The sequence below is a fragment of the Vidua chalybeata genome (assembly GCF_026979565.1).
Source record: "Vidua chalybeata isolate OUT-0048 chromosome 35 unlocalized genomic scaffold, bVidCha1 merged haplotype SUPER_35_unloc_1, whole genome shotgun sequence".
NCBI lineage: Eukaryota > Metazoa > Chordata > Aves > Passeriformes > Viduidae > Vidua > Vidua chalybeata.
The window spans coordinates 44,831-61,935 of record NW_026530296.1 but is presented as its reverse complement, the minus strand read 5'-3'; the positions used below and the strand labels follow the sequence as shown (position 1 = coordinate 61,935).

Here is a 17,105-nt window from a genome sequence, read left to right as displayed (position 1 = left end):
GGACCCCCAGACCGGGACCGGAACTTCCACACAGGGACCGGGACCCCAGACCGGGACCGGAACACCGGGACACCCCCACCGGGACCCCCACACCAGGACCGGGAGACCCCCACCAGGACCAGGCACTGGGACCCTCCCCGTGGGACCGGGACCCCCCCGTTACCGACCCCCGGAGCCCCCCAGGAATCCCCCCAGTCCTGGGAATTCGCCCCCCCCCCGGTGCCCCCAAATCCTCACAGACACACCCCCAAATTCTCAGACTCCCCCCAAATTCCCATAGACCCCAAAGACCCTCCAAAATTCCCAAAGACCCCAAAAATCCCAAAGAACCCCCAAATCCCCAAATCCCTCAAAATCCTCACAGACCCCCCCCTCAAATTCTCAGACCCCCCCCCCCCAAAATTCCCAAAGACCCCAAAGACTCCCAAAAATCCCCAAAACCCCCCCCCAAATCCCCCCAGGCCCCTCAAAATCCCACAGACCCCCCCCCAAATCCCTCCAGAACCCCCCAAATCCCCCCAGACCCCCTAAAATCCCTGAAGACCCCCCCCAAAAAATTCCCAAGACCCCCCAAATCCCCCAAACCCCCCCCCAAAATCCCCCCAGACCCCCCCAAATCAGAGCCGGAGGTACCAAGTGAGGTTGGGGGGTTTTTATTTGGGGGTGGGGGGTGCAGATTGGGGGGGGCGGGGGTGCAGTTGGAGGGTCCAGGGGGGTTTTGGGGGGCTCCTGGAGTGTCCGGGGGGATTTTGGGGTGTCCTGGAAGGTCCTGGGGGGGTCCGGGGGTCCCCTCACGAGTACATGGTGAGCTGCAGCCACTGTTGGGGGGACACCCCGTCAGGATTTGGGGGATTTTGGGGGTCCCTGGAGGGTTTGGGGTCACCCAGAGGGATTTTGGGGGTGCAGGGAGGGTTTGGGGTCACCCCAGAGGGGAGATTTGGGGTCACCCCAGGAGGTTTTGGGGTCACCCCAGAGGGGTTTGGGGGGTCCCTGAATGGTTTAGGATCCCCCCAGGAGGGTTTGGGGTCACCCCAGAGGGATTTTGGGGGGTCCCTGAAAGATTTGGGGTCTCTCCGGTGCCACAAACCCAGCAGGGCCCTTTTGGGGTCTCCCTCCTTTACCCCCCCCCAGGGAACCTCCCCCAAATTCTGGGGACACCCCAAAAAGGAACGGGGGGGACCCCAAACCCACCTGGGGCACCCCAAAACCCCCCTGGGGGTCCCCCAAAACCCCCCCGGGACCCCAGACCCACCTCCTGGAGGCTGACGCGGATCTGCCCCGACCCGTCCCGGTCCAGGGACTTGAAGGCACCTGGGGGGGGACCCCAAAATCAGGGGGGGACCCCAAAAATCGGGATCTGCATCCTGCCCCCCCACCTCGGGGAACCCCCGGGATTTTGGGGTCTCCTCCAATTCTGGGGTCCCAAATCGATTTTGGGATCCCTCTCCCGGATTTGGGATTTCTCTCCCCATTTTATGATTTTCTCCCCCAGTTTCGGGATTTTCCCCCCGCCTCAGATTTTGGGGTTTCTCACCCAGTTTTGGGATTTCTGTCCCAATTTTAGGATTTCTCTCCCAGTTTTAGGACTGCCCCTCCTAGTTCTGGGATTTTCCCCTCCCGATTTTGGGATTTCCCCCATTGCTTTTAGGATTTCCCCTCCAATTTTAGCATTTCCCCACTTGGATTTTGGGATTGCACACCCAAATTTTAGGATTTCCCCCACAGTTTTGGGATTTTCCCCCCAATTTTCCGATTTTCCCCCCAGATTTTGGGATTCCCTCCCCCCCCCAGATTTTGGGATCTCCCCCCCCCCCCCGATTTTGGGATTCGCCCCCCCGATTTTAGGATTTCCCCCTCTGATTTTGTGATTCCCCCTCAGATTTTGTGATTTCCCCCAGATTTTGGGATTTCCCTCCCAATTTTCCAATTTCCCCCCTAGATTTTGGGATTTCCCCCCCAATTTTGTGTTCCCCCACCAGATTTTGGGATTCCCCCCGATTTCGGGGTTCCCCCCCTGATTTCGTGATTCCCCCTCCCAGTTTCAGGATTCCCCCCCCAGATTTCGGGATTGCCCCCCGATTTCGGGGTTCCCCCCTCCGATTTCGGGATTCCCCCCCGATTTCGGGGTTCCCCCCCCAGATTTTGGGATTCCCCCCGATTTCGGGATTCCCCCCCTCCGAAGTTGTGATTCCCCCCGATTTCGGGATTCCCCCCCGGTTTCGGGGTCCCCCCGGTTTGGGGGTTCCCCCCCGATTTTGGGGTTCCCCCCCCCCGATTTCGGGATTCCCCCCCGATTTCGGGGTTCCCCCCCAGTTTCGGGTTCCCCCCCCCCCGATTTTGTGATTCCCCCTGATTTTGTGATTCCCCCTCCCAGTTTCAGGATTCCCCCCCCGTTTCGTGATTCCCCCCCGATTTTGGGGGTCCCCCCGGTTTGGGGGTCCCCCCGGTTTGGGGGTTCCCGTACGGAACATGGCGTCGAGGCGCACGAGGCAGCTGATGAAGTTGTCGAAGTCCAGGTTCCCCCCCTCGTCCCCGTAACGACGCCCCAAAACCGCCCAAAGAGGGGGGGGCAGTCGGAACCCTGGGGGGGGGGAGGAAGGGGGCACAGGTGACCTTTGACCCCCCCAAAATACCTTCAAACCTACCCCCCAAAAATTGCCCAATTCCTCCCAAAATTGGCCCCCCAATATTCCCATTCCCAGCCCAAAAACCCCAAATCATCACCACCACACCCCAAATCGCCCCCCCCAAAATATCCCTGACACCCCCCCCACCCCAAAATAGCCTGAACCCCCCAAAACCCCAAATCCTGGGGGGATTTTGGGGGTCCCTGGAGGGTTTGGGGTCACCCCAGGGGGATTTTGGGGTTCCCAGGAGAGTTTGGGGTCACCCCAGGGGGATTTTGGGGATCCCAGGAGAGTTTGGGGTCACCCCAGGGGGATTTTGGGGTCATCCAGGGGGGATTTTGGGGTTCCCAGGAGACTTTGGGGTCACCCCAGGGGGGATTTTGGGTGTCCCAGGAGAGTTTGGGGTCACCCCAGGGGGGATTTTGGGTGTCCCAGGAGAGTTTGGGGTCACCCCAGGGGGATTTTGGGGGTCCCAGGAGAATTTGGGGTCACCCCGGGCTGATTTCGGGAATCCCTGATGATTTTTGGTGCCACCCCTGAATAATTCCAACCCTCACCCCTAAAACCCCCCCCAAAACTCCCCCCCTTTCCTCCACCCCAAAACCCCTTCCCGCCATCCCCCCAAATTCCTGCCCCCCCAAAAATCCCCAAAACCCCCCAAAATCCCCCAAATCCCCCAAAATCCCCAAACCTGCGGCCTCGAAGGCCCCCGGCAGCTCCTGGGGCCCGATGGTCCCCGAGCGATCGCTGTCGAATTGTTTGTACACGCACTGGGGGAGGGGGGGGGACACCAATTTTGGGGGGTCCCGCACCCCCAAATCCACCTCACCCCCTCCCCAAAATTTGGGGACCCTCCCGAACCCCAAAAATCCTCCCCCCACCCCCATTTAAGGGACTTTAGAAACCCTGTATTCCAAATTTTGGGTGTGCCCACCCCCCAAAAAAATTTGGGGGGGTTCCCTACAACCCCCCTCATGTTTTTTAGGGGGGGGCTGGGATTTTAGAGGGGAAATTTTGGGGTCCCACCCCCGGTTTTGGGCTCCTCCCTCGATTTTGGGGTGTCCCTGATTTTTGGGCTCTCACATCGATTTTGTGGGGGGGAGGGAGTCCCATTTTTTGGGGTGTCCCCCTAATTTTGGGGTCTTCCCCAGCTCTGAGTAACCCTGGATTTTGGGATGTCCACCCCCACTTTTGGGGCTCCCATCCCGATTTTTGGGGTGCCCCCCCCAAATTTTGTGTTTTCCTCGATTTTGGGGCTCATTTATTTTGGGATCCCCCCAAATTTGCCTTCTCCCGCCATTTTGGGGTCCCCTTTCACCCTGAGCACCCCAATTTTGGGATCCCATTCAACTCTGGCCTCCCACCCCAGAGTTTTGGGGGTCCCCCCGATTTCGGAACCACCCCCCCCCCCAAATTTTGGGGTCCTCACCTGCCACTTCTTGATGTTGTTCCAGAGGTACTTGAACTCCTCAAACCCCAATTTCCCGGTGGTGTCGCTCTGGGGGGGGGCTCGTCAAGGACATTTCGGGGGGCACCGGGGACCCCCCCACTTCCCCGCACCCCAAAACCCCGGGAGGATCCCCCCAAAATCGCCCCAAATCCCCCCAAAACCCCGGGGTACGTCCATGACGGCCACCATGCTGCGGCACGTGTCCAGCCCGAAGCCGTCCGTCTTCAGGTCGGGATCTGGGGGGGGGGCACGGGGGATTTTGGGGGGGCCCCCGACTCCTGGAGCCCCCTCAGGAGTCGCGGGCACCCCAAAAATCCCCCCCGAGCCCCGGTTTTGGGGGGCACTCACGGCGGGTGACGACCCTGTTGAGGATGTTCATGAGCTCGGTGGGGCTCACCTCCATGTCCTGGGGGGAACGGGGGGGTCAGGGGGGGCTGGGGACCCCCAAATCCTGACTCCGAGTCCTGGGGGAACCCCAAATCCTGACCCCAAATCCTGGGGGAACCCCAAATCCTGATCCACCCCAAATCCCGACCCCGAATCCTGGGGGAACCCCAAATCCTGGGGGAATGACCAAATCCTGATCCACCCCAAATCCTGACTCTGAATTCTGGGGGAAACCCCAAATCCTGACCCCAAATCCTGGGGGAATGACCAAATCCTGATCCACCCCAAACCCTGACCCCAAATCCTGGGGGAACCCCAAATCCTGACCCCAAATCCTGGGGGAATGACCAAATCCTGATCCACCCCAAATCCTGACTCTGAATTCTGGGGGAAACCCCAAATCCTGACCCCAAATCCTGGGGGAACCCCAAATCCTGATCCATCCCAAATCCTGACCCCAAATCCTGGGGGAACCCCAAATCCTGATCCATCCCAAATCCTGACCCCAAATCCTGGGGGAACCCCAAATCCTGATGCCGAGTCCTGGGGGAACCCCCAAATCCTGACCCCAAATCCTGAGGGAACCCCGAATCCTGACCCACCCCAAATCCTGACCCCGAATTCTGGGGGAACCCCCAAATCCTGGGGATCCCAGTCCATCCCAATGGACCCCAGTGGATCCCGGTGGATCCCAAATGGATCCCAGTCTATCCCAGTGGACCCTGGTAGATCCCGGTGGATCCCAGTATAACCCAGTGGATCCCAGTCTATCCCAGTGTGCCCCAGTGGATCCCGGCAGATCCCAGTGGATCCCACTGGACCCCAGTTGATCCCAGTGGATCCCGGTGAATCCCAGTCTATCCCAGTGTAGCCCGGTGGATCCCAGCGGATGCCGGCTGATCCCAGTGGACCCCAGTAGATCCCAGTGGACCCTGGTGGATCCCACTGGACCCTGGTGGACCCCAGTGGATCCCGGCTAATCCCACTGGACCCCAGTGGACCCCGGTGGACCCTGGTGGATCCCAGTGGACCCCGGTGGATCCTGGCAGATCCCAGTGGATCCCAGTTGATCCCAGTGTATCATGGTGGATCCCACTGGACCCCGGTGAATCCCAGTGGATCCCAGTCTATCCCAGTGTGCCCCGGTGGATCCCGGCTGATCCCACTGGACCCCGGTGTACCCCAGTGGATCCCAGTGTACCCCAGTGGATCCCAGTGTACCCCAGTCGATCCCAGTGGACCCTGGTGGATCCCAGTGGACCCCGGTGGATCCTGGCAGATCCTACTGGATCCCACTGGATCCCAGTGGATCCTGGTGGATCCCACTGGACCCCGGTGAATCCCAGTGGATCCCAGTGTACCCCAGTCTATCCCAGTGTACCCCACTTGATCCCAGTGGATCCCAGTCTATCCCAGTGTATCCTGGTGGATCCCACTGGACCCTGGTGGACCCCAGTGGATCCCGGCTAATCCCACTGGACCCCAGTGGACCCCGGTGGACCCCGGTGGATCCCAGTGGATCCCGGTGGATCCCGGCGGATCCCTCACCTCCCCGGCCAGCTGGGTGAAGAGGCGCCGGAACTGCCGAACCTCCTCGCTCTCGTTGGCATCGACGGTGGAGATGTGGGCACGGGGGGGCTGGGGGGGGCACGGGGGGGTCAGGGCACCCCAAATCCGGGACCCCAAATCCGGGGGGGGTCAGGGAACCCCAAATCTGGGACCCCAAACCCCGGACCCCAAATCCAAAAGGGTCAGGGCACCCCAAATCCGGGACCCCAAATCTGGGGGGGGTCAGGGGACCCCAAATCCGGGACCCCAAACCCCGGACCCCAAATCCAAGAGGGTCAGGGCACCCCAAATCCGGGACCCCAAATCCGGGTGGGGTCAGGGAACTCCAAATCCGGGACCCCAAATCCGGGACCCCAAACCCCGGACCCCAAATCCAAGAGGGTCAGGGCACCCCAAATCCGGGACCCCAAATCCGGGGGGGTCAGGGAACCCCAAATCTGGGACCCCTAATCCGGGACCCCAAATCCAAGAGGGTCAGGGCACCCCAAATCCGGGACCCCAAATCCGGGGGGGTCAGGGAACCCCAAATCCGGGACCCCAAATCCGGGGGGGTCAGGGCACCCCAAATCCGGGACCCCAAATCCGGGGGGGTCAGGGCACCCCAAATCCAGGACCTCAAACCCCAGGGGGAAGGACAGGGACCCCAAATCCAAGATCCCAAACTCAGGGGGTCAGGGGACCCCAAATCCAGGGGGGGATAGAGGACCCCAAATCCGAGACCCCAAATATGGAGGGGGGAAATGGGGGGGGACAGGGGACCCCAAATCTGCAACCACAATTCCAGCGGGGACAGGGGACCCCAAATCCAGGACCCCCAAACCCAGGACCCCAAATCCAAGGGGGTCAGGGAACCCCAAATCTGGGACCCCAAATCCGGGGGGGGGGGGGTTCAGGGGACACCCCCGGGGGTCCCCAAGGAGGGGGGGAGGGCTGGCGGTCACTTACGGGGGGCTCGGGGTTGTAGTGGGCGGCGGCTTCGCTGCGGGAGGGGGCAGAGGGGTCACCCCAAAGTGTCCCCCCAATGTCCCCCCAGTGTCCCAAATCCCCCAGTGTCCCCAATGTTCCCAACCCCCAATGTCCCCACTGTCCCCAATGTTCCCAACCCCCCCAGTGTCCCTCAGTGTCCCCCAATCCCTCCAACCCCCCCCAAATGTCCCCAATGTCCCCAAACCCCCCAATGTCCCCAATATCCCAAATGTCCCCAAGCCCCCAATGTCCTCAATGTTGCAAATGTCCCCAATCCCCCCCAGTGTCCCCAGTGCCCCCGGTGTCCCCAATGTCCCCAATCCCCCCGGTGTCCCCAATGTCCCCCCGGTGTCCCCAGTGTCCCCTCACCTGATGGTGCTGATGACGCCCCCCAGGACCCCCAACCCAATGTCCCCAGTCCCCCCAGTGTCCCCAATATTCCCCCAGTGTCCCCAATTCCCCCAATGTCCCCAACCCTCCCCAATGTCCCCAATCCCCAATGTCCCCAATGTCCCCAAACCCCCCAGTGTCCCCAATCCCCCCAATGTCCCCAAACCCCCCAGTGTCCCCAATCCCCCCCAATGTCCCCAAACCCCCCCAGTGTCCCCAATCCCCCCAGCCCCTTCAGTGTCCCCAATGTCACCAATCCCCCCCAGTGTCCCCAAACCCCCCAATGTCCCCAATCCCCCGCAGTGTTCCCAGTGTCCCCAATGTCCCCAATGTCCCCAATGTCCCCAAACCCCCAAAACCCCCCAATCCCCCCAGCCCCCTCAGTGTCCCCAATGTCCCCAATCCCCCCCAATGTCCCCAATGTCCCCAAACCCCCCAATGTCCCCAATCCCCCCCAATGTCCCCAATGTCCCCAAACCCCCCAATGTCCCCAATCCCCCCCAATGTCCCCAATGTCCCCAAACGCCCCAAACCCCCAATGCGCCCAGCCCCCTCAGTGTCCCCAATGTCCCCAATCCCCCTGAGTGTCCCCAATCCCCCCCAGTGTCCCCTCACCTGATGGCGCTGATGACGCCCCCCAGGACCCCCATGGCCCCCCCGGCGCCGCCCCCGCCCCCTCCCCCGCTCAGGAGCCCCCCCAGGACGGATCCGATGCCCCCGGGGAGGCCCCCCCCGGCCCCTCCCCCACCGCCCCCGCCCCCCAGCAGCCCCTTCACCAGGAACATGCCGGACTGGGAGCTACTGGGAGGCACTGGGAGGCACTGGGAGCTACTGGGAGAACGCTGGGGGGGGAACTGGGAGCGCTGGGAGTTACTGGAGAGCACTGGGAGCTACTGGGGGGGCACTGGGAGTTACTGGGCGGCACTGGGAGTTACTGGGGGGTTACTGGGAGCGCTGGGGCGGCACTGGGAGCACTGGGAGGGCAGCGGGGCGCTACTGGGAGCACTGGGAGCGGCTGGAAGAGAAGGAGACAGCACCGTTAGGCGACACCCGCGGCACCGGGGGGGGTTCCGGGGACCCCCCCCCAGACCCCCCCCGGGACCCCCCCACAGGGCTCCGGTCCCGCTCCGGTCCCGGTACCGGGCGCGGCTTTCCGGGAATGGGCGGGGCCGCGCTGAGTCACGGTTTGGGGGGGGGGGTGGGGAGCACCGGGGGGGGTCCCGGGGGGTCCCGGGGGTCTGGGGGGGGGTTCGGTACCTGCGGGAGCGGCGCCGGTCCGGAGCGGGCTCGGAACCGGAACGGGGAAAGGGGCGGGGCCACGCCTGGGGGCGGGGCCGGGAGCGCGAACCGGGAAGGGACGGCGGGAACCGCCCGGGGGCGTGGCCTGGGGCTGACGGGGACACGCCCTGGGCGGGGCTAAGATGGGGGCGTGGCTTAGGGGCGTCAATAACAACTATAATGGGCGTGGTCCGCATTAGGGGGCGTGGCTAATGCATTGAGTGACAACAACGCCTTATCGCGGCTTCCATCGGAGTGGGCGTGACTAACAGCGTGAGTGACAGCCGGACCCGCCTCATATGGGCGTGGTCATGCAGATTAGCTGCGCATACAGAACGAGCCCGGGCGTGACGTCATCGCCGCGCGCCGGGACAAGATGGCGGCGCTGGGGGGGGTTTTGGGGTCCCCTCCCCTCACCCGAGGGGTCCCCGGGTCCCTCACGGGACCCTCGCTGTCCCCACCCCCACCCCACATTTGGGCTCGCCCCCAGTTTTGTCCTCCCCCGCCCCGGTTTTTGGGTTCCCCCCCCACCATCCCCCCCAGATTTGGGGTCCCCTCCCCCACTCTGAAGTCTCCCCCTCCCCCCATTTCCTTTCGCTGTTTTAGGGTCCCTCCATGTCCCCCCCCCAAAATCCCATTTTCCTCCTCCCCAATACAATTCCCCCCCCCCAAAATCCAATTTTTTCCCAATTTTCCCCATTTCCCCCCATTTTTCTCAATTTCCCCCGATTTTCCCCATTTCCCCCCATTATTTCCCCCATTTTCCCCATTTCCCCCCATTATTTCCCCCATTTTCCCCATTTCCCCCATTTTTACCCCATTTATCCCAAATTTCCCGTTCCCCCCCATTTCTCCCTCACTTTCCCCCATTTATTCCAAATTTTCCCCATTCCCCCCCTTTTCCCCCATTTCTCCCTCACTTTCCCCCCATTTTCTCCCCCATTTCTCCTCATTTCCCCCATTTTTCCCGTTTTCCCCATTTCCCCCCATTTTTCCCCCATTTCCCCCTCACTTTCCCCCCATTTTTTCTCCAATTCCCCCAATTTCCACCCCAATTTTCCCCATTTTTCCCGTTTCCCCCCCGTTTTTTCCCCTTTTTTCCCATTTTCCCCCCAATTTTCCCCATTTTCCCCATCCCCCCCGTTTTTTCCCCCTTTCCCCCCCTTTTTCCCCATTTTTTCCCCCATTTTCCCCCATGTTTCCCATTTCCCCCGCTATTTTCCCCATTCCCCCCCTCATTTTCCCAATTTCCTCCCAATTTCCCCCATTTTTCCTAATTTCCCCCCCATTTTTCCCCCATTTTCCCCCCATTTTTCCCCATTCCCCCCCCATTTTCCCATTTTCCCCCATTTTTCCCCATTCCCCCCCGTTTTTTCCCTTTTTTTCCCGTTTCCCCCCATTTCTCCCCATTTTTCCGGTACAAAGGATTTTATTGGTGGCAGAAGCGGCTCCGCGGGGTCCCATGCGGCAGCGGAAGGGGGGGGGGAGGGGACATTTTTTGGGGGGGGGGAGGGGACACTTGGGGACATTAAAGCCACTGACACGAGCGCGGGGGGGGGAGGGGCGTTATTGCTACTGCGGGGGGGGGGGAGGGGCGGCCAGGAGGGACCCTCTGGGACCCCTCCCCCACTTCGGGCCCTGTTTTTGGGGAGGGGAGGGGGAAAAAAAAAATCCTTAAAAAAAATCGAGATTTTGGGGATCCCCAAAGTATTATCCGGGAAGGGGCGTGGCGTCAATTCCCGATGTTAATTAATTCATTCGTTAATTGGTTCCGGAGGGAACAGCCCTAAAAATTTTAGCGGGGGGGGGGGGGTGGAGTCACCAAAAATATTTTTGGGAGTGGTGGGCGTGGCACGGGTTTCCCCCCGCCCCCCCCAAAAAAAAATCAATAAATTCCGGAGTGAACAGCCCGAAAATTTGGGATTTGGCACGCCCAGAAAGTACAGGGAAGGGGCGTGGCCTCAACCCCCTTAATTGGTTAATTAATTAATTAATAGATTCCGGAGTGAACACCCCAAAATTTGGGGGTTTGGGGGGGCTGCGGTCGCTTATCCCCATCGCTGTTATCAGTGAGCACCCCCAAAATTGGGCTCTGGCCCCTCCCCCATCGCTGTTATCGGCAGATTTGGGCCCAAAATCAGAATTTGGGGGCTCTGGCCCCTCCCCCATCGCTGTTATCGGCAGATTTGGGCCCAAATTTGGGGTTTTGGGGGGGGTCTGGGGGGGTTTGGGGGGCTCTGGCCCCTCCCCCATTGTTGTTACTGGCAGATTTGGGCCCAAATTTGGGGTTTTGGGGGGGTCTGGGGGTTTGGGGGGCTCTTGCCCCTCCCCCATTGTTGTTACTGGCAGATTTGGGCCCAAATTTGGGGTTTTGGGGGGGTCGGGGGGGGGGTTGGGGGGCTCTGGCCCCTCCCCCATCGCTGTTATCAGCAGATTTGGCCCCAAAATGGGGGGAGGGGCCACGCCCAAAGCCCCCCCCCCCCCCAGTGGGGAAGGTTCCAGAACGAACAGCCCGGGACAGGGGGGAGGGGACGGGGGGGGGGGACAGGAGGGGACAAGGGGGGTCACATCACGTCTCCCCGGGTGGGGGGAGGGGCACCAAGGCACTGGGTGGGGGAGGGGCGGCGGGGGCGGCGGGGTGGGGGAGGGGAGGGGGGAGGGGGGGGGGGTTAGGACTGCATCTCGGCCGGAGCATCCACGGGAACCAGCAGCAGAACAGTAACCTGGGGACACGGGGACAGCGTGGGGACACGGACAGGGACAGGGACAGGGACAGGGACAGGGACAGGGACACCCCCTGGGGACACGGGGACAGCGTGGGGACACGGACAGGGACATGGGGACACCCCCTGGGGACACGGGGACAGCGTGGGGACATGGACAGGGACATGGGGACACCCCCTGGGGACACGGGGACAGCGTGGGGACACGGACAGGGACATGGGGACACCCCCTGGGGACACGGGGACAGCGTGGGGACATGGACAGGGACATGGGGACACCCCCCGGGGACAGGGACACGCCCTGGGGACACGGGGACAGCGTGGGGACACGGACAGGGGGACAGGGACACACCCCGAGGACAGGGACACCACCCTGGGGACAGGGACATGGCCTGGGGACAGGGACAGGGACATGGGGACACCCCCCGGGGACAGGGCCAGCGTGGGGGACAGGGACACCCCCCTGGGGACAGGGACATGGCCTGGGGACATGGGGACAGTGTGGGGACATGGCCTGGGGACACGGGGACACCCCCCGGGGACACGGGGACAGCCCCCTGGGGACAGGGACACACCCCAGGGACAGGGATATGGCCTGGGGGACAGGGACACCCCCTGGGGACAGGGACACCCCCTGGGGACATGGGGACAGCGTGGGGACATGGCCTGGGGACACGGGGACACCCCCCGGGGACAGGGACAGGGGGACAGGGACACCCTCAGGGACAGGGCCAGCGTAGGGACAAGGCCACCCCATCAAGGACAGGGCCACCCCCCCGGGGACAGCGTGGGGACAGAGCCACCCCCCGGGGACAGAGCCACCCCCGGTGTCCCTGTCCCTGTCCCCACCTGGAGAAGGAGCTCTCGGATGTGATGTCCTTGGGGGTCCGCACGGCCGGGAAGCGCTTGGGCTGTGACACTGCGGGGACACGGGGGGGACACGGGGACACGGGGGGGACACGGGGACATGAGGGGGACACGGGGACACGGGGGGGACACGGGGACATGAGGGGGACACGGGGACACGGGGGGGACATGGGGACGGGGGGGACACGGGGACATGAGGGGGACACGGGGGGGACATGGGGACATGAGGGGGACACAGGGGGGACACGGGGACACGGGGGACAAGGGACACGGGGGGGACACGGGGGACAAGGGACATGGGGACAAGGGGGGACATGGGGGACACGGGGGGGACACGGGGACATGAGGGGGACACGGGGACATGAGGGGGACACAGGGGGGACAAGGGGGGACACGGTCACATCACCCTCAGCAGCCAATCAGCAGTGCCAACCCTGCCCACCCACCTGTCAATCACTGCTTTGCCCCACCCACCCTGCCCGTGTCTGCCCCACCCACCTGTCAATCAGCACCTGCCCTGCCCCACCCATCTGTCAATCATAGTCCCACCCTGCCCCACCCAGCTGTTCATCACTGTCCCGCCCAGCCCCACCCACCTGTCAATCAGTGCCCCACCCAGCTGTCAATCAGTGCCCCACCCAGCTGTCACTCAATGCCCCACCCAGCTGTCCATCACTGTCCCGCCCTGCCCCGCCCACCTGTCAATCACCGCCCTGCCCCGCCCCTCACCTGTGACGGGCTGTCCCTTCTTTTCGGAGCTGCCATCCCCGGGCTCCTCCTTGGGACCCCCGACCCTGGGGGGGACACGGGGACAGGGGGTGACCACAGTGTCCCCTGTGACCCCTGGGTGACCCCTGGGTGACCTCCCTGTGACCTCCCTGTGACCCCACTGTCCCATCCCAGTGTCCCCTCATGTCCCCTCCACGTCCCGGCTGTGTCCCCATATCCCCCATGTCCCCCTCCTGTCCCCACTTGTCCCCATGTCCCTCCCTGTCCCTGTGTCCCCCCCGTCCCTGTATCCGCCCCGTGTCCCCTCCTGTCCCCATGTCCCCATGTCACCCCTTGTCCCCAAGTCCCCCCATCCCCATGTCCCTCCGTCTCCCCATGTCCCCCCCATATCCCTGTGTCCCCCCCGTCCCTGTATCCGCCCCTGTCCCCATGTCCCCCCTGTTTCCCCCCCATGTCCCCATGTCCCTTGTGTCCCCCCCTGTCCCCCCTTGTCCCCTTGTCCCCCCACGTCCCCCTGATGTCCCTCATGTCCCTGTGTGTCCCCATGTCCCCGTGTCCCCCCCATGTCCCCCTGTCCCTCCCTGTCCCCCCCGTCCCCCCTTGTCCCCGTGTCCCCCCTTGTCCCCATGTCCCCCCATGTCCCCATGTCCCCCCGTGTCCCCATGTCGCCCCTCATGTCCCCCTGTCCCCCCTTGTCCCCGTGTCCTCCCATGTCCCCGTGTCCCCCCATGTCCCTCTCTGTCCCCATGTCCCTCTGTGTCCCCATGTCCCCGTGTCCCCCCATGTCCCCCTGTCCCCATGTCCCCCCGTCCCCCTTGTCCCCGTGTCCTCCCATGTCCCCCCCGTCCCCATGTCCCCCCATGTCCCCGTGTCCCCCCCGTGTCCCCCGTACCTCTGGACGCGGGAGGGGGGTGCGAAGACGCCGTGTTTGGGGGGGCAGGTGAAGTAGCGCACCCCGAAAACGGAGCCGTCGTGCTTGCCCCCCGCAGAGTCCAGCTCCACCCCGAACCAGTACCCTGGGGACAGCGGGGACATCACTGGGGACATTGGGGACATCGGGGACAGCGGGGACATCGGGGACATCGGGGACAGCGGGGACATCGGGGACATCGGGGATATTGGGGACACCGGGGACATCGGGGACAGCGGGGACATTGGGGACATCGGGGACAGCGGGGACAGCGGGGACATCGGGGATATTGGGGACATCGGGGACAGCGGGGACAGCGGGGACATCGGGGACATTGGGGACATTGGGGACATCGGGGACATCGGGGACACCGGGGACATCGGGGACAGCGGGGACATCGGGGACATCGGGGATATCGGGGACATCGGGACATCGGGGACATTGGGGACATTGGGGACATCGGGGACATCGGGGACACCGGGGACATCGGGGACAGCGGGGACATCGGGGACATCGGGGATATCGGGGACATCGGGGACATTGGCGACATCGGGGACATTGGGGACATTGGGACACTGGGGGGACATTGGGGGGACATCGGGGACATCGGGGATATCAGGGACATTGGCGAGGGGCGGGGTCTCAGCATAGGGAGGGGTCTCATCAGGGGGTGGGGTCACATCAGGGGGCGGGGTCTCTGGGGAGGGGTCTGTGCAGGGGGCGGTGTCTCAGTGGGGCGGGGTCTCCTTGGGGCGGGGTCTCAGCGGGGCGGGGTCTCATCGGGGGCGGTGTATCGGTGGGGCGGGGTCTCCTTGGGGCGGGGTCTCAGTGGGGTGGGGTCTCATCGGGGGCAGTGTCTCATTGGGGCGGGGTCTCAGCGGGGCGGGGTCTCAGTGGGCTGGGGTCTGATCAGGGGGCGGGGTCTCAGCGGGGCGGGGTCTCAGTGGGCCGGGGTCCCATCAGGGGGCGGGGTCAGATCAGGGGGCGGGGTCGGGCTCTCACCGGGGGCGAAGTCGGTGCGGCCGTAGAAGCGCGCCCGGCCCTGGCGCTGCCCGGCCACCAGCACCGCGTCCCCCGGCGCCACCCGCCGGCCCTCGCGGTCCAGCCACGCCCCCGCCCGCTTCCGGGAGGCTGGGGGCGGAGCCACAGTGACCACACCCTGCCACGCCCATCCCAGCCACGCCCCCGCCCGCTTCCGGGAGGCTGGGGGCGGAGCCACAGTGGCCACACCCCACCACACCCTGCCACACCCATCCCAGCCATGCCCCCGCCCGCTTCCGGGAGGCTGGGGGTGGAGCCACAGTGGCCACACCCTGCCACGCCCTGCCACACCCATCCCAGCCATGGCCCCGCCCGCTTCCGGGAGGCTGGGGGCGGAGCCACAGTGACCACACCCCACCACACCCTGCCACACCCATCCCAGCCACGCCCCCGCCCGCTTCCGGGAGGCTGGGGGCGGAGCCACAGTGAGCACACCCCACCACACCCTGCCACACCCATCCCAGCCATGCCCCCGCCCGCTTCCGGGAGGCTGGGGGTGGAGCCACAGTGGCCACACCCTGCCACGCCCTGCCACACCCATCCCAGCCACGCCCCCGCCCGCTTCCGGGAGGCTGGGGCGGAGCCACAGTGACCACACCCTGCCACGCCCATCCCAGCCACGCCCCCGCCCGCTTCCGGGAGGCTGGGGGCGGAGCCACAGTGGCCACACTCTGCCACGCCCATCCCAGCCACGCCCCCGCCCGCTTCCGGGAGGATGGGGCGGAGCCACAGTGACCACACCCTGCCACACCCACCATCAGCACACCCAGCCACGCCCATCCTTTGCGGGATTTTGGGGGGGTTCAGGGGTTCCCTTGGAATTTGGGGGGTTCCCCTGGATTTTGGGGGGGTTCAGGGGTTCCCCTGTATTTTGGGGGTCCCGTGGATTTTTGGGGGGGTTCCCCTGGATTTTGGGGCTCCCGTGGATTTCGGGGGGGTTCCCCTGTATTTTGGGGGTCCCGTGGATTTTTGGGGGGGTTCCCCTGTGTTTTGGGGGTCCCGTGGATTTTGGGGGGGGGTTCCCCTGGATTTTGGGGCTCCCGTGGATTTCGGGGGGGGGTCTGTACCTCTCTTGTCCTTGCGGGATTTGTGGGGGGCTCGGGCCGGGGGTCCCGGGGGGCTCGGGGGGGGCGACGGCGCCGGGGGCTGCTCCTCGGCCTTGGAGATCTTGGACACCGAGGCGAAGATGCCTGCGGCCAGTACGGACCAGTAAGGACCAGTAAAGGACCAGTAAGGACCAATATGGACCAGTACAGACCAGTAAGGACCAATATGGACCAGTAAGGACCAGTATGGACCAGTACGGACCAGTACGGACCAGTAAAGGACCAGTAAGGACCAATATGGACCAGTATGGACCAGTATGGACCAGTAAGGACCAGTACGGACCAGTACAGACCAGTAGGGACCAATATGGACCAGTACAGACCAGTAAGGACCAATATGGACCAGTAAGGACCAGTATGGACCAGTAAGGACCAGTACGGACCAGTACAGACCAGTAGGGACCAATATGGACCAGTACAGACCAGTAAGGACCAATATGGACCAGTAAGGACCAGTATGGACCAGTACGGACCAGTACGGACCAGTAAAGGACCAGTAAGGACCAATATGGACCAGTATGGACCAGTAAGGACCAGTACGGACCAGTAAGGACCAATATGGACCAGTACGGACCAGTACGGACCAGTACGGACCAATATGGACCAGTACGGACCAGTACGGACCAGTAAGGACCAGTACAGACCAGTAAGGACCAGTACAGACCAGTAAGGACCAGTAAGGACCAGTAAGGACCAGTACAGACCAGTATGGACCAGTACAGACCAGTAAGGACCAGTAAGGACCAGTAAGGACCAGTACAGACCAGTATGGACCAGTAAGGACCAGTCCAACCTGGTACAAACCAGTCCAGCCCAGTATGACCCAGTCCCAACCCCCCACCCCACCCCCAAAAGGTCCAGGGATGCCCCCCCCAGGGGATCCCCCTACCCTCAGGGGGTCCCAGGGGGGTCCTGGGGGTCCCAGCCCCACCCCCAGGAGGTCCCAGCCCCACCTCAGGGGGTCCCGGGGGTCCCAGCCCCATCCCCAAGGGGGTCCCGGGTGGGTCCCAGGGGTCCTGGGGGGGGTCCCAGCCCCACCCCAGGGGGTCCCAGCCCCACCCC

General features: G+C 63.7%; 2 protein-coding genes across 2 annotated transcripts; both read right to left on the bottom strand.

Annotated features, from left to right (window-relative positions):
- Positions 1-637: 637 nt before the first annotated feature.
- On the bottom strand, positions 638-8,734 carry CAPNS1 (calpain small subunit 1). Its single transcript, XM_053933125.1, has 11 exons — positions 8,647-8,734; positions 8,005-8,404; positions 6,979-7,012; positions 6,013-6,102; positions 4,426-4,483; positions 4,249-4,313; positions 4,057-4,125; positions 3,319-3,397; positions 2,465-2,581; positions 1,253-1,311; positions 638-818 (listed from the first exon to the last, which is right to left on the bottom strand). The coding sequence occupies exons 2-11, from the start codon at positions 8,172-8,174 to the stop codon at positions 792-794; spliced, it is 768 nt and encodes a 255-aa protein (XP_053789100.1). The 5' UTR covers positions 8,175-8,404; positions 8,647-8,734; the 3' UTR covers positions 638-791.
- Positions 8,383-15,241, bottom strand: LOC128782662 (CAP-Gly domain-containing linker protein 3-like). Its single transcript, XM_053933118.1, has 8 exons — positions 15,229-15,241; positions 14,899-15,099; positions 13,879-14,002; positions 12,987-13,051; positions 12,240-12,309; positions 11,344-11,390; positions 8,647-8,842; positions 8,383-8,404 (listed from the first exon to the last, which is right to left on the bottom strand). Exons 1-8 carry the CDS (start codon positions 15,239-15,241, stop codon positions 8,383-8,385), a joined length of 738 nt encoding a protein of 245 aa, XP_053789093.1.
- Between the last annotated feature and the right edge of the window lie 1,864 nt (positions 15,242-17,105).

Coding starts and splice junctions, on each gene's coding strand:
- LOC128782662 (XM_053933118.1), bottom strand. Junction 14,003..14,898: donor CCGCACCGACTTCGCCCCCG/GTGAGAGCCCGA, acceptor CGCTGTCCCCAG/GGTACTGGTTCGGGGTGGAG. Junction 8,843..11,343: donor GATGCTCCGGCCGAGATGCA/GTCCTAACCCCC, acceptor CGCCCATTATAG/TTGTTATTGACGCCCCTAAG.
- CAPNS1 (XM_053933125.1), bottom strand. CDS start 8,174: ATGTTCCTGGTGAAGGGGCTGCTGGGGGGCGGGGGCGGTGGGGGAGGG. Junction 3,398..4,056: donor ACAACATCAAGAAGTGGCAG/GTGAGGACCCCA, acceptor CCCCTCCCCCAG/TGCGTGTACAAACAATTCGA. Junction 819..1,252: donor TCCGCGTCAGCCTCCAGGAG/GTGGGTCTGGGG, acceptor TCCCCCCAACAG/TGGCTGCAGCTCACCATGTA.